This window comes from Myiozetetes cayanensis, unplaced genomic scaffold (genome assembly GCF_022539395.1).
Source record: "Myiozetetes cayanensis isolate MyiCay16 unplaced genomic scaffold, myiCay2020 scf5-8, whole genome shotgun sequence".
Lineage (NCBI taxonomy): Eukaryota > Metazoa > Chordata > Aves > Passeriformes > Tyrannidae > Myiozetetes > Myiozetetes cayanensis.
The window spans coordinates 29437573-29453993 of NW_026087742.1; the positions used below are offsets into that span (position 1 = coordinate 29437573).

Sequence of the window (16421 nt, forward strand, 5' to 3'; positions counted from 1 at the left end):
TGATGGCTCGACAGTGGTACAACATGGGGAGCATCCTCATGGCTTGTGCCTGTGGTTCATGGTTGCTCACTTGTACCAACATGCCTGAACCTCCACATCTGGGGCCCGGTGCATATAGTTTCAAGCCAAAGCAGTTCCTCTGGTTGATGTTAAACCCCACAACTAGAAGCACAGCAGCAACTGAGAGCAGAGTGGGCTACAGCAAGAGGACGGGCTTTGGAGCGTGGGTGTATTTTTAGCCCGTGATGCTGCCAAAGCAGGGTTGTTCTTCCCCCTGCAAGTCCTTAGCACTGTCCCAAGAGAAGCTGTTGAAAGGAGATTTGTAGGAGAGCTCGAGACTGGGAAATGATGGAGAGTAGGGGGTCTTGGGAGAAGGCCAGAAGCACTGTGGTGTATCTGTCATAGGGTGTTAAAGTTAAAACAGCCATGGGAGCCTATTGTTTTACTCCTCCTCCACCTCTCTGGTGTAGCTCACTAGAGCCCCGTGCATACATGGCATTTAAAGGAAGGAGATCCACATGGAGCCATCTGTGAGAGCTGCATTTGCTCAGTGTCCTCTCCACTTCTCAAGTCTGTAGTTGTGTGCACTCGTAAGGGTCAGGCTGGCTCAGGAGATGCAGCATGAAAAGGAGCTGGGTGACATCATTTCTGTAAAGGAAGGATGGCTCATGTGGTGACCAGGCTACACTGGAACTTGAGACCAAGGGGAGCTACTTCTGCTTCTGGATGGGGTAACCTTTGGCACATCATCTCACCTCTCTGAGCATCCCACGCTCCAGTTTGTCAGTAAAGACTTTCTTGCTTTGGCAGGCTTTCTTAGTGGCTCTGCAACCCAACACGTAAAAACTACTCACTGTAGGAGAGATGGTCTGGGGAGACCTGTATCTGAATGTGTGGTGATGCTAAAAGCCAGGCTCTGCTAGCCTCTCCGTCAGTCTTGGCTGCTCAGGGACTGAAGAAGTCTTAGCTGAGCAATGGTGAGTGTATCGCTGGAGAGCGTGTGTAGGAGGAATGGAAGTGATGGGTCTGGGGTCTCTGCACTTGTGTCAGTCTCCTTCTCATCCCTCTCCACCTGCTCATGGGGAAGTGCAGTACTCTCACAGCACCTTGTGTCTTTCCACCTCTTATTGCTTTATCTGAAACCTCTTTGGTAACCTTTGTATTTCGGATACACGGAAGACAAAACTGCAGAGGGACCTGTCAACATCCTGCAGATTGACCTTTAGATTTTGCTTGCCACCATTCCTGCTCTTCCTGGTGCCAAAACAAATGGCACAGCATGGTGCTGTGGTACACAAGCTGAATCAAGGAGTTCGCGGGAGCGTGGTTTTTTGATGCCTTCCTTTACAAGCAAGTCATGTTTGCTGTGGGTGGAGTGTTCCCCTGTGCGTGGTGTGGAAGCTGATAACAATACAAATGTGTATACGCTGAGATACTGTGGGTGGATTAGCATTAGGGATGCCTGACTGAGACAGTACAAACCCCCACAAACAGTTCTGTAGGGTGTAGATATTCCCAACCAAACCTACCCTTTGATGTGTGTGAAGTTGAGCTACCAAAGATATAATTTTTAGTAGAGTCTGTAGCAATAGGACAAGCGATAATGGTTTTAAGCTGAAAAAGGATGGATTCATAATAGATACAAGGACACAATTTTTTACAGTGAGGGTGGTGAGACACTGTCACAGGTTGCCCAGAGACATTGTGGCTGCTGCATCCCTGGAAGTGTTCAAGGCCAGGTTGGATGGGGCTCTGAGCAACCTGGTCTAGTAGAAGGTTCCCTGCCCATGGCAGAGGGGGTTGGAACTAGGAGATCTTTAAGGTCCCTTTCAACCCAAGCCCTTCCATGATTCTGTGATTCTATAATAATCCCTCTGAAAACACAAACCCCTAGTATTTGAAAATCACCCTATTTCCCTTCCCTCTGTCACTCTGGTACAAATTTTTTTAATTTCTCTTTTTGCAAAATCACATCCCAGTTCAGGTACCTGCAGCAGGGCAGCGTGGGGACCTTTGTGTCAGCTGTGTCACCATTACTTGCCGTGCTTGGGGGCCTCTTGCTATCTTCTCTGTGTGAGTGACATTTAAGACAGGATCCTCTCAGTTCCCCATTGCCTGAGAGGGAGGAAGCACAGCCATGCTAATAGATTATTTTGCTGATTTTGCAAGTCTGAGTGAAGGCATTGTTCTGAAACAGCCAGGCTCTGCAATGCAATTAGACTAGTCTGCTCCTTGCAAAATCTTGTTAGCAAAAAATGGTCCTGGCATGCAGCAGATGTTGTATCTCCCATGGTTATTCATCCTTCATAGTTCTTTGTCTCCCCACAGCTGGCTTGATGCGATCCAGATCCCCAGTGAATCTAAATATCAGAAACCTGAACTGGGAAACATTTATAAGACAGTCACCAATTGTAATGTCAATTAGAGGATTATTTCCTCCTTACTGCCTGTCTGGAATTGGTCTAGCTGGAGAAGACAAGGAAAATATTTTCTGGTTTAAACACATTTGCAAGAAAATTGTGTGCATTTGGGAGAGCAAAGGGAAATCCCACATGCTTTTTGGTGGGAAGCAAAATTACACCAGCAAGTGCAAGATAATTGCACTGATTGGGTCTTTTCTTCCCTTAATGGACTTCAGTAACCTGAACCTGGAGGGAACAGACTGGCCTGATCTGAGCTCCCATAAGCCAGACCTCTGCAATCAGCCTCTCATCGACAGGGACCTCAAAGTCCTCTCTCAGCCCTGATTTCCGCCTCTGTCCCACATTCCTTGCAGAAGGAAGGATATGAATCATCAGAACTTTGAATCACTATTTTGGCCCTCCCTGTGTTATCAGGCTGTATATTTCCACAGAACCATCCACATAGGCTTTCTCTAAGTTGTGTTTTGCTGCCTGGAGCTTAGCAGCCATTTCAGCAGGCACTTTTAGGAAGGGCAGATCATCTCTGATGGTGCTTAGGAGTAACCATCCCTGGAAGCATTAAAAAGCCACGTTGATGTGGCACTTGGGGGCATGGTCTAGTGGTGAACATGGAAGTGCTGGGTTAATGGTTGAACTTGACAATCTTAGAGGTATTTTTCAACCTAAATGATTCTATTATTCTTCTTCTAAGACAATTTCTTGTGGAGGGTAAAGAGACATGATTGACTCTCTCAGCCAAGGTAGAGTTAAGAGCAACACATCAAAGTCATAGCCTCCCTGCAGCCATAGCTTTTTGGCTTTCCCTGCACTGTTCCTTGCTGCTCTCCATCTGTGTCCAGACTGCAAGCAGCCAGGACACAGAATCTGGCTGTAATGAGATGAAGGAACAGGACAGACTCACAGTTTGGTGAAGCCTCAAGTGCCACAAGGCAGTTTGAGCTGGGTCTGTGATGGCTGATGCCTGAACCCAAAAGGCCCCCAGGGTGTGTGTGGGTGTGCACGTTGGTGTGCTGCCCTCTTCTCTCAGGGTTGTAGTGCTGGGAGGGTGACGTGGTGTTTGCTTTTTGGAGAAGTGCCCGCCTGGGTAAATGTTGTTGCTCACCTGGTTTCTGTCAGTTGCATGGGAGGGAGGGGAGGAAGCCACGGTCATGACCTTCTCCGATCAGAGCATCTCTGCTTCTCTCCTCCCTTTGCACATACCAAGCCCAGGCCCTGCAATTCCATCAGGCTGCAGAACAAGCTCCTTATCACTTCCAGCTTTTTTCACAGGAAAAGAAACACTGAATGTTCCAAAGCTTTTCTTGGCTTTTTGACCTAGTTCTCACTGGTCTCATTTTCATCACCCACCTCTGCATGTGGGCATGGTGCTCCATGGCTCTGAGCGGGCTTTGCATCACACACCAGTACCCCATTGTGCTCCATGCAATCCAGGGAGAATTGCAGCCTTGCTGAAGCAGTGCCTTAGTCCTTTGCTCCCACTTCAGTACAGGCAGAGCACACAGGGAATGTCATCCCTGTGGCTTGAAGGCCATTCAGTGTAGACTAGGGCCAAAATGTGTGAGTGGAAGCCTAGCAGCTTCAGTGGGGTCTGAAGAATCCAAGTAATTTGGTATTGGGAAGCTCTAGGCTAAGCAATATGGCAAACCTTCTCAGGAGGTTTTGCTGGGGAGGCTGACCCAGAGATTAGACTTACCCTGATGCAGCCTTAGAACAAGGAGGCAATGCTGCCTTCCCCTGTGCAAAGACTGGATATTTAAAAAAGTTTCTTCACTGAAAGGATGGTCAAGCATTGGAATAGGCTGCTTATGGAAGCTGTGGAATCACATACCTGGAAGTGTTTAAAAAATGTATAGATGTGGTGCTCAGAGACATGGTTTCATGGTTTAGTGGTAGACTTGGCAGTGCTGGGTTAATGGCTGGATTCCATGATCTTAGAGGTATTTCCCAAGCTTAATGGTTCTATGAATCTTCACCCTGGAGAAGCTGTGAAGTCTCCATTCCTGGAGATATTCAAAACCTGACTGAACACAGTCCTGGGCAACCCTGCTTTTAGTAGAGGGAGGTGGACTGGATGATATCCAGAAGTTCCTTATAACTGCATTGATTTGGTGATTCTGTGCTTAGGATCGCTAGGAGTCCACTGGGACCAAGCTCGATCCCAGGTCTTGAATGTACTGTGTGGTCCTTCTGCAGGGAAGCGGGGCAGCCCCTCTCTGCCTTTCAGGGTAGACCTTACTGCAGCCTTTCAGCACTTGAAGGGGGCTTATAAGAAAAATGAGGAGAAACTTTTTATCATGGTCTGTTGCGACAGGACAAGGAGTAAGGGTTTTAAACTGAAGGAAGGTTGATTTAGACTAGATGTAGGGAAAAAGGTTTTCATAGTGAGAGTAGGGAAACACTGACACTGGTTGCCCAGAGAGGTGGTCGATGGCCCATCCCAAAGAAACATTCAAGGTCAGGTTGGACAGGGCTCTGAGCAACCTGATCCAGTTGAAGATGTTCCCACTCATTCCAGGCTGTTGGAGTAGATGCCCTTTTAAAGGTCCCTTCCAGCCCAAACTGTTCAATGTTTCTCATGCTTTCATGTTCTTGCCTCTCTGTGTAATATCAAGCGACTCCTTTGTTGTAATCTGCAGACTCACCCAGGGGCAGAAGGGGCAGGTGCGTTCCTCAGATGAGGCAAACACGGTGCCTCTGCAAGTGCCCAGAGTAGGTGCCCAGAGCAGGATCACAAAGAGCTGACCTTGCAGACATCCCCATCACCAACAGGCAGGACAGACACATTGCCAGTTGCTGGGTGCTTCCCTGGTGGTATGAAACAGGAGCTAAACCCCACGGCTTCTCTCCCACACCTGTCTGCACTCAGTGATGCTGAGAGGCTCAGGTGGCTCCTGCCTTTGATGGTGGCAGTTTGCCTCCCCCTAGCGCTTATCCCAACCTCCTGCAACGCCAACTTTAGAGGATTAGACTTCTCCCTTGGGTTTGATCCTGCTCAGTTTGCTTCTGGATGGAGCTTGGCTTATTTTTGAGGTGTACAGTGCTGGCTGGGCTAGGTGAGAATAGTCAGAGGTACTTATGATTCCTTTTCCTCCCTGTGATGGGGTCCTGGACAAGCTGGTCTAGTGGGAGGTGTCTCTGCCCACAGTGGAGGGACTGGAACTAGATGATCTTTAAGGTTCCTTCCAACTGCAACCATTCTATGATTCTATGGGCAGAGGCAATAAAAGTCCTCATACACAAAGTCTATGGGGGAACATACTTTACTGGGTGCAACCAGCCTGAAAAACTGGGAGAGGTGGGGGAAGAAAGATAATCTGCTTTTCATTTTTCCTCTTCAAATTAAACATAGTAACAGAGGGGAAAAGATTCTTTCAGCTCTTTGTCTGTCCCATCTGCTCTCAGCCTCCAGCTGGACATGACCTTCCAAGTGGGATTGATCAGGAGAAAATATTTTTTTTAAAAAGAGTAGTGTGTCATCTAAAGCTTGCTTAACACCCTCTGTTATTTAAGTGCTTTTTTGGCCAGGCTCTAAGAGGCAGTGGGAAGCAGGGAGGGCAGTCTGGCAGGAGCTGGGCAGAGGAAAGCTGATGTGCTTGGTGCCTGAGCACTTGGAGGCATGAGATGACCTCCTAGCTGCCTCCTACCCAAGTTTTTCCGTTCATGGTGCCTGTGCACAATCCACCATCCTGGTTTTGGTGGCAGAATGAGCATTTTATCCTCCTGGCCCAGCTGCAAAGCTTTTGGCAGCAAATGTTTTTCATCTGCTGTGCTAGGATCTGGAAGGACAGACCTCCTGGGTAAGGACACACCTCCTGGGTAAGGACACTTGTCTTTTTGCAGCCATGGCTGAGACCTCAGTCTGAGTTGAGCTTTCCTAGGGGAACCATCTGATTTAGGCACTACAATTCATCATTAAATGCCTGTCTCTGCCCTCTTCCTTCAGGGTTTTATTTTTGGATGGATCCACAGGTTTCAGTACTGGAGGCAGTGTTTTTGGGTCATGCTCTCCACAGCAAAATAAGAGAGGGAGAAGCTGGTAAAGCAGTCACAGAGTAGAGAGATCTGAAAGAGGCGACTTAGAAGAGCGGATGGGGCATAGGGCTGAAATGGTGTGAAAGCGTCCCATTATCACCAGGGATAATTAAAGCTGTGCTGATGCTGATACAGAATAGGAAGTAAGTCTGGTGTCCCCTGGGCAGTGATGCTGCCCATGTCCTGGAGAGAGCAGAAGGCAGGACAGTGTCCTTCTGCCACCAGCATGATGAACAAAGCCAGCAGAAAGCTGCAGGTCAGGTTTGCCTAGAGGCTGAGGAAGAGAGGGAGTGATTTTCCTTTGACAAGAAACCCTGCTTCTGATTTCCCTGTCTGCTCACTTACCTAGTGCATCTGTTTTATTTCTGTCCTACAGGAAATCTGCAATGATCCACGTCTCTTTGTGGATGGGATCAGCTCCCATGACTTACACCAGGGCCAGGTTGGGAACTGCTGGTTTGTGGCTGCCTGCTCCTCCCTGGCATCCCGGGAGTCTCTGTGGCAGAAGGTAAGTGTTCTTTCAAGTATGGGATCCAACATATATTCAAGTATGGGAATGTACTGTGGGCTGGAAAGCCACCAAAGAACGGCACCAGAGTGAGGGGCTGCAGACGTGGGGAGCAACCAGAGAGGTATGGGAGGAAAGAGGTGCTCAGTATCACATCCTTGGAAGGTCTGTGCTCATCTCCACCATGTCCTCAGCTATAGAAGATGTCAGCCCTATTAAAGCCAAGGCAGAGGGACTTCAGACTCTGGTTCAGGTGTGCATCATCGTAGGGCAAGAGACCAGCAAGTCGCAAGCACCTTTTCCTAGATTTTGCTGCAAAAGGCAGCCGGTGTGTGCAGACAGCACCACCTGCTTCACCCACAGCCTCCTACTGCCACAGATCTGAGAGAGTTCCTTCCACCCCACACCTTTGTATCTGCTCTGTGTGCTGGGGTACTTTCAGTCTCTACTTCCTGTGATGATCCAGACTCAGGAATTTCTTGCAGCACCCCCATTTCCTGTTAAAGTCAAGGTTTTTCTTTATACGGGAACAGGATAGCTGTTTTGGCTTCTGGATAACCCATAAGGCTTCCTCACATGGTAGCTGTGGTGACTCTTGGGGCTCTCATTAGAGGGGTGGTGCACGGGGTTGTTTAGTTTGTTCCTCGGCACCAACATCTCCCAAGGGTGAGCAGGAAAGTTGTCTTCCCTCCTCACCATTCACTTCCAGCTCTGCCCTGGGAAATGCCAACCATACAGTTGCTGGGTCCCTTTGGACACCTCGTTATTTCAGTTTGCCAATGATATTGCTTTTCCTCCCAGGGCAGTTTGGCTGTGGGTGTTTGTGACTTCTCATTTTCCATGCCCTTAACTCTCAGAGGCTCTTTTTTGCCTGTCTCCTCCTTTCTTTCAGAAAGGTTTGTTTTATAGAATCATAGAATGATATGGGTTGGAAGAGACCTTGATAACCATTTAGTTCCAACCCCCCTGCTGTAGGCTGGGACACCTTCCATTAGATCAGGTTGCTCAAAGTCCTTTCCAACCTGACCTTGAACACTTCCCAGAGATGAGGCATCCACAAGTTCTCTGGGCAACCTCTGCCACTGTCTCACCACCCTCACAGTAAAGAATTTCTTACTTTCTGAAGATCTCAGAGACAGAAATAATGGGCCCCTTGGTCCTTGGTATGGTCGCACGTGCAATTGGGATACTGTTCCTGAACATCAAAATGTCCTCATTCACAGTCTGGGAAGAGCTGAAAGATGCCAATGCAGGCTTTAGAATCTCTGAAATGTCAGCCCAGATATCTTGGTCCACTGCTACTATGAAATATTTTCCTGATTTACACCAGGATGTAATGTAGGCTCTGAGTGTCCTTTGCTCCACTTCATGCAGTGAAACTCTCTCTCTCAAGTGTGGGGAGAGGGAATACGTTCTAGGAAATAGGATTGACCAGCACATCTGTTGCATCCCACATCTGTATGTATCAATGACATGATTTTATTCACACACTTTCTTCCACCCTGCTCTCTCCATGTCCCTGTTTCCTATTATGGCTGTGTGGTGTGAGTCACTGAGTAGGATAGGGAATAAAAAGTAGGAATTTAATTTAGAGCTGTTTTCTAAATTCTTTCATCCTAGCTGACCCAACATTTCTTTAGGTGTGATCTGGCTCCATGACACCCTTTCTATGAACCTTCAGAGGTTTCTTTTCTCTTACGAAAAGAAATTAAGACATTGAAATAAGGGGATTTAAATAATTTCCAGCAGCACTTTGTCTAAAGGTTTGTCTGGATCTTTACCTGTGCTCCCCAGGTTGCATTGGTATTGCTCAACAAGCAAAGGACAGGGGCGAGGCTTTGAAGCCAAGTGGTTCAGACACCCCTGCATTTCCATCACACCATCTGGTCTTCTTTCTGCTTAGTGTCTTCCAGAGTGCCTGGCAGGCTTGGCTGGGGCACCACAAGCAGATGGCTCTGAGGACACTGACCTTCCAAAGTCCATTTTGTGTAGGTCTTCCGTAACATGTGGTTAGTTATCGCTTCCCCCTGAAGGCTGATCTTGCACCTCATCAAGACAGAGAAGGAACATCGCGTGGTGCCTGGGAGCTGGACCCCCACTGCAGTGTGTTCATCACCACATACAAGGTCATTGCTTCCTCTACTGCTACCACATATGGGGGTAAAAGACATAAGTCCGTCCAAGCAAGATCCATATGACACTGTCACATGTAGCTCAGCTCAAAAAGGTCTCCAGAGTTACCTGAAGGTGGTTTTAACATTTAAAACCCAAGGATCAACAGCTGTTGCTAAAGGTGTTTTAAAGCCAGTAAACAAGTGAGGCAAGAGCTCAGAGAACAGCCAGAAGGGTCATTTGTCCTTTTGGATGGGGCTGTGTAACTCTTAGCTTTCTGGACTCTGTCCTCAAGGTCTTCGGGAGTAACAGCAGAATGGTGACTGAAGGACAATTCCTAGGAAAATGACCCACCTTGGGTCCCTGTTGTCTGTGTCTTGTCTGACCAGGCCAGCTTCTGGTGGTCTTTTTTGGGACTTCTTCTTGAAGTCGAAGTGATTGCCCCTGGAGTGATAGTGGGTGTTCATGAGTCAAGTGTGACAGTGCAAATACTGGCACAGCCTTTTGTAAAAATATTATAGAAAAAACTGTTTCATGGCATTCATTTAACCCTGTTTGAGCTCCCAAATTGCCCTGCAAATAAGTCATATGGCAGAGGTCAATCTGAATCACAGACAGGACAGAGAGAACCCAAATGATTTTGACTCTACAACATGTCTAAAGCTTTGTGCTGAAACCCAGTGCTCTCCAAGTCCAAAGCCGTCATCATACCCCAAAGATACCATGGAATGCTTGCAGGAGTCATGTCCTCTCCATGGCACATCCAAAACCCTGTCTGTGGTTTAGTCATTGATGGGAGCACTTGGCAGAGGAGAACTTGGTTTGGCATGACATCTCTCTTCAGGATGCACAGCCTCCTGGAGCCACCCAGCACTCTGCACAGAGAAATGCATTCAGCACTATCCCCCTGTATCCCATCCATCAGCACAGTACTGTGCTCTGGATTTCCCAGAATCACAGAATGGTTGTCTGTGGGAAGTCCAACTGCCCTGCTAAAGCAGGTTCACCCAGAGCAGGTTGCACAGGATGGTGTCCACAGGCATGCCCAGCAATTGCTGAGGAATGGGTGGTTCCAGGTTGAGCATGGTGGTCTTGCTGGTGCTCTGGTGGGTTTAGAGCATCAGAGCTTGTAAAGACTTTATTTGTGTTGCTTGTATCTTGGGCCCAATTCTCTACCTGGCCCAGAGAGACAAGCATTAAGGAACAGACTATGCCTGAGTTCCCCTTTCCTGGGCACACAAAAGGGAAACCCACTTTTGAGCACCCTCTCCAACTTTGTGCCAGTTCAGGCACGCAGAACAACGTGGGGATGTTGCTGCCTACCTGCTGCTGCAGGAGCACTGTGGAGCCTGACTCCTGCCAGCTGTGCCATCCAGAAAAGAACACAAGGGTCATGTTAGTTTGGTACTCATTGACTCGAAATCAATTTGTCCCTCAGAGCTCTTGTGTCTTTTTCTGGATGGCACAGCCTCATGTGAGGCACCAAAAGGGTCTGTAGGGAAGTGGGTTTGTGCATCCAGGAGGAGGGAAGGGGAAGAGGGAGCTTATTGTCGAGTGTAGCTGCTTAATAATAGAACCATAGAAAGGCTTGGCTTGGAAGGGACCTTCAATATCATCTAGTTCCAACCTGCCTGCTATGGGCAGTGACACCTTCCACTAGACCAGGTTGCTCAGAGCCTCATCCAACCCGGATAGGAGAGAGCGGACAAGATGGAGCAGAGGATGCACAGTCAGGGGACGACAGACAACAGCACAAGCTGCAGCTTATCTTCAGCATGAGCACGGTCAGATTCTGGAAGAGGGGCCCTGAGAGGCTGTGGGAACTCTGTCCATGGAGATGCTCAAAGAGGCACTGGACAAAGCCCCAAGTGACTTACCTGAAGAAAGCCCTGTTTTGAACAGCAAGTTGGACCGACCCCTCCAGAGTCTCTTCCAACCTGAATTATACCATGAACCTACACTCAGAGAAAGCTACTACCACTCAGACATGTGAAGGTGGCATCCCTGGCTGCACACCTTTGTTTTGGGATAAGGAGCCATGGTTGTCAGGGAGGTTGCCAGGGAGGCTGACATCAGACATCCCTTCCCTATAGATTATGCAGCACAGCACAGCAGCACCATCAGTTAGAATCTGCAAACAAGTTGGAAAGGCACCCAGAGGAAGCACCGGAGGGTGTTTTGCGTCACTGGCCTGTGTTGCCTAGCACTGCTGAGTCCGTGGAGAGGGGGCACCAGCTCCAGGACCTTGTCAGATTTTTCCGCCTGTGTGTCCTGTTTGAGAGCCACACATTGCTGAGAACATAGCAGGGGAGTAGCCAAGGTGATGGCAGCTGAGGCAAGGATGCTTGAGCTGCCCTTCATCTGCGATGAACAGCTCACCCGGCGCATGCGGCTGCGATTCCAGAGCCTGCAACAAAAAAACATGAGGCCCCAGGATGGTGAGAAGCTGCTGCATCCCAATGAACACATCTACCGAGTGGATTTCACCCGGCAGCACAAACTGCGCTTCCTGCGCTGGGACATCCAGCTGGAGAGACCTGGAAAGGTCACAATGACTGGCACCTCCCAACACTGGACTCCTGATCTCACTCACCTTATGAAGCGGCAGCTGCTGGAGCCAGTAGGAATCTTCTGGAAGAAGCCAGGGGCCAAGGAGGTGGAGTGCAATGAGGCAGATGCCCAGGAATTTGGGGAACGAATAGCAGAATTAGCCCAGATCCGCAAGGTGATGTACTTCCTCCTCACTTTCACCGATGGTCTCGAACCAGCTCAGCTGAAGGGCTCCGTTGTTTTTAAAGCCTGATACTCTCTTGCTCAGCCTCGCTCCAGCTGTGCTTCAGTCTTAATTTTTCTTTCAGCTCAATTCTTTGTTGTTTTATTGTGGGTTTGATTTTTTTGTTTGTTTGTTTTTTGGTTTGTGTTTTTTGTTTGTTTGTTTGTTTTGGTTTGGTTTTTTAATGAGGAATGGCACTGTGATAAAGTGGAGAACAGCTCAGTGCTTCTGGAGCGCTTCAGCCCAGAAGTGTTCCCCAGACGTGCTGTCTTCTCTCTGAATGATGGGGAGGAGGGGGCCATGAGCTTGCTGCTGCACTGCCTGGAGTATAAGACAGTGTGCTTGTGAATTCATCGGAGATTCACCAGGTCTGACTGGTGCAGGGTCTTGCTGGCTTGGAAATATAAGGCTGCCCTAAGCCCTTGTAATGTGGCAACTGCGTAACCAAGAACCTGATGGGAAAATAAATATTTGCCATACTAGAAACAGGAGAGACCCCTGGAGAGAGCCCTACCTTCCAGTTGCCATCCTAGACATTAAAGGGAAAGCTTGTTTGCAATGGATTTCTACTCCTAGTAAGGGTGCTGAGTGCAGGCTTGCAGGCTGCAGTGACTCCTACTGCGGCTGTGGCTGCTTGGTGTCTCCGAAGACCAGTCCCATGGAGAATCCAGCTTGCTGTGAAGCTGAAATACATTTAGACATAGCTTGTATTCTGCAAATTGCAAACCTACTGGACAAACTGGGAGGTTGGACTGGCCCTTTCCTGACTGTCACCACCATTTCTTGCTGGGGATCACTGCAGGGACGGATTCTCCAGCTTGCCTTGTGTTGCCTGGAGTTTGTTGGTCCCAAGGTGGGTTGGAGCAGGTGTGAATGCAGAGTCTCAGGTCTGAGCCAGCAGTGAGACCCCTGCAGCAAAGCAAATTTTCACATTGTACTGTCCCTAGAGCACCTATGAATATATTTATTCTCAAGTGTCTATACAGAGCCATGAGGTTGCAGAGCACTTTGCAAACGACAGAGCAGGAACCTGCTGCTGCTGTCCCTGGAAAGCAGTGTCTCCTACCCTCTACAACACAGGGAACGGTGTGTGGGTGGCCATGTGTGGGAGCAGAGGGTAGTGGTACCTTTATAAGTATTGGGGCAGGAGGGTGTTTTATGCCTGGCTTGTCCCATGACTGTGAATAAACTACTGACTTTGGACATTTCCTCCATCAAAAAGTGGAGGGTACTTCAGTGAAGCTTCTTGAGATACACAGATAAAAAAATCCTTGAAAGAGTTAAATATTATTACAATTGGTCCTTTGCTCAGATTGCACTCCACTGTAGGTAAGTGCTTCTCAAGGTTTGGCCTGAGATTTTCCCAAGATAAGTAAGGAGAGAGCAGTGATGGGAAGGCCAGGACAAGGGGACTTTGTACCTGTGGCTTGCTGACTTGTGCAGACCAGCCCTAGAAGAGTCCTCTTCTTCAAATCCTCCAGAGATGCAACTCCATGCCCTCCCCAGCCCAACAATAATGTACAAAATGATATGCACAAGCTATGCCAAGGAGAGAGGAGAAGGAAAGCAGGACGATCAGATACTGGCTGGAGAGATGATGGGAGCTTGGAGTCTTGCCCACAACCAAAGCTCAGCAACCACTCAGATCATACAGCCATGCCATGGACACTGCTGGAGAAGTTGATGTCTTTGTTTAGACCCCAAGAAATGCTGGACTCAATGAGTAGAGAGAAAAGTGGATGCATCCCTGCTTGGCCATAGCATGGACCCACTGTTGGCCAACCCCACTTCCAGGGTCCTGGCAGACTTTCCCATAGGAGGACTTCTCCTTGTGCATCCCAGATCAGAGCTCCTGGCTACAAACCACTTTAGACCAAATAACAGGAGCCACTGGCAACATCCAAAGGGATTTTTGCATGCCATTGCTACGTTGCTGCGGTAGAGTTCTTGCTGCAGTTGCCTCGCTGGGTAGTGATGTACCACAGTAAATAAAACCCTAGCCAATGAGTTTCCTCTTAAGATTGAGGCTGTATGTGTCTTATTCATGTTCTTTTTGGAAGCTGCCTCTTTTTATCTCCTATAAAATGTAAAATGAGCATTTACATTCTTCTCTCTGTGAAAGGCTTCATGGAGTGTTGAACAGTTTTGTGTGGTTTGGGGAGGGGTTTCAAGCTGGGCAGAGAAGAGGCAATGATTCATAGGTGGATCCTGCTTTCCTTTAGAGCAGGAGTGGGAGTTGAGGGGGGCAGTGTGATCTCTCTCTGTTGCAGGGAAGATGAGCCTCTTTTTACTGGTCACTGAAATTCTCCCTGTACAGTATCAGCATCCCATAAAGGCTTTCAGAAACACTGCCCTGTCCCATCTCCCAGGCAAATTTCATCCCAGTTTGTCCCATGGTTCAGCAAATTGGTACAGCTGGATGCCTCCCTCCTCATCCTGAGCTGGCAAGTTCCCAGCAGAAGGCTTGGAGGATTTGGCACCTAGCGATTCCTCCTTCTAATCAGAACATTTTTTCAGGGCCACAAGCACCTTTTCTCTTAATTAGCCACTCTTAAGAAAATTGAGAAAAGCCCTGAATCAGCTTCGGGAAATAAACTTGGTGTTTCTGAGCTCCCAATTTACCCATCTGTGAGCCCTTGCACTGCAAATTTGTCGCACTAAAGGGTGTTGAAACTCCAGATTTTGGGAGCCTCTAAGCAAAAAGCAGCACAGTTGACTGATTAAGGAGACGTGGTCTCCTCCACTGCCCCAGTGTCACACAACCAAGTTGAGTCCAGGACTCAGTGCAATCCCAGGATGAGTGGTCCACAACATGCTCTTCAAGCATGGAGCATCTCTGGAGATCATACTTCTCTCATTTCCTCTTGGGTCAGTGCAGAAACATGACCAGTCCTTGCTGCTGCATCCTCCTCTGGATGAAAGCTGACATCTTTTGCTGCCTTCAGTGGTGGAAGGTGTTCTCAGCACTGTCCTCGGGTGAAGGAATGGAGAAGGATGGTGGGGACTGATATCTCCTACCAACCAGCAGCAGCAGCAAATCTCAGAACCAGCCAGCTGGAAGCTATTGCTACCCACTCTGGCTGACAAGCTGCCTCTAATCAATGCTGTGATCATTTCTAAGCCCACAATAATAGCAAGTTGATTAGCATGATGGTCCTCTATGACTATTCATTAGGATGAGCTCCAGTCAGGAGGGAATTGATGGGCACTGATGGAGGACTGTCTGATCTTTCCTGGCACTCTCCAAGAAGGACTCTGGGACGTTGCTGTTAGCACTCCTGGAAAACGCCAAACCCTCCAAAAGTGGCTTTTTTTCATGGCTTTGTCTGCTCTGCTTCTATTGATCCAGACAACTCACGGTGCCAGTGAGCTTGCAGAGTTGATGGCATCATTAATATTTCAATGTAGGAGCAATAAGAGGCCTGGTCTGGGTCGTTGCTAGAAGCTAAGATGTCAGAGTGCTCTTCAGAGAGAATTCACTCAGCAAGATTACTGCTTTGTGACAGCACACAGAAAAAAAGGCAGAAGGCTCTGGCAGCTGGACAAGGGCCAAAGCACAGTACAGGTGGTCTCACCATGTCCCTAGACTTCCTGAAGAGCCTCTTTCCATGCAACGTAGCTGTGTCCTCTCCTATCCCATCCCAACACTCTCAGCTGTCTCCACAGGACAGTGATTATTTGGTGTATTGGAACATAATGCATGCTCCTATGAGCACTTTGGGGTTTTTCCTCACTGAGGTCATGATGCCTTGGGAGCAGGTAAGTAAAGAAGCAAAGGTGTGGACAGTCAGTCACATTACTGCAGCTGAATCAGTCAGTACTTGTCACTATCAACTAGATTAACTATGAGTGGCCTCACAGCCTGTCCTGGCCATGGAGTAAAATCGCATTGCCTTCACCCTCAACAAGCTGCAGTGTGAGTAGTTTCTTGCTGTGGGCCTCTGTGTCCTGGTTCTAAGTACAATGCAGATGCTCCCATATGTAGCATCTGTGCTTGGCTGTGCTCATTTCTGTCCCAGTTGTTGGGTGAATTTTCCATCCAAAGAAAAGCTAGTGGTGCCTGCAGCCATGAATGGACTTTGATACTTCTTATGTGCTTGTCCCACTGGCAGTGACACCAAACCTGTGCACCCTCAGCCTCTCAGCTGCTATAGGGTTTCTTTCAACCCAGGCCTTCTTTTCCTTCTTTCAACAAGTTACCTCCCCATGCTTGCTTGGATGAGCATGGTAGCTCTTGACAGGGAAGAATGGAGACCTTAAGGGGATGGGATTTTATTTAACAGATTAGACACATTCAGAGTGTCTGCTGCCTGTTCACTGGCATCAGGTAGATGAATACAACACTTGCTCTTGTGCCTGTCAAATCACACCAGAATCAAGTAGGAGAATCAAAGAAGGTGTGCTCTCATAGTGGTACCCTACTGACACTAAAAGGAACAAAAGTGTGGTCATAAAAGTAATCATCCCCGCTCAGACTAAGGATGCTTCTGCTCCAATAGCCTGTCTGCAGAAGTGGATGGCAGCAGATGCCCAGGGTAGTGTTACAAGAAAGAGGACGAGGATCTTTAACTCC

General features: G+C 48.3%; 2 protein-coding genes across 2 annotated transcripts in view; both read left to right on the top strand.

Annotated features, from left to right (window-relative positions):
• The window catches only part of CAPN5 (calpain 5), a 57403-nt gene that overhangs the window by 28314 nt on the left and 12668 nt on the right, over positions 1 to 16421 (top strand). The window contains exon 3 of the mRNA XM_050333409.1: positions 6832 to 6963. Within this exon, the coding sequence (XP_050189366.1) occupies positions 6832 to 6963 (132 nt within the window). The remainder of the gene's footprint in view (positions 1 to 6831; positions 6964 to 16421) is intronic.
• Positions 7148 to 11878, top strand: OMP (olfactory marker protein). Its single transcript, XM_050333158.1, is given in 3 exon segments — positions 7148 to 7233; positions 11169 to 11313; positions 11315 to 11878. Coding segments are annotated over 3 exon segments (795 nt in total).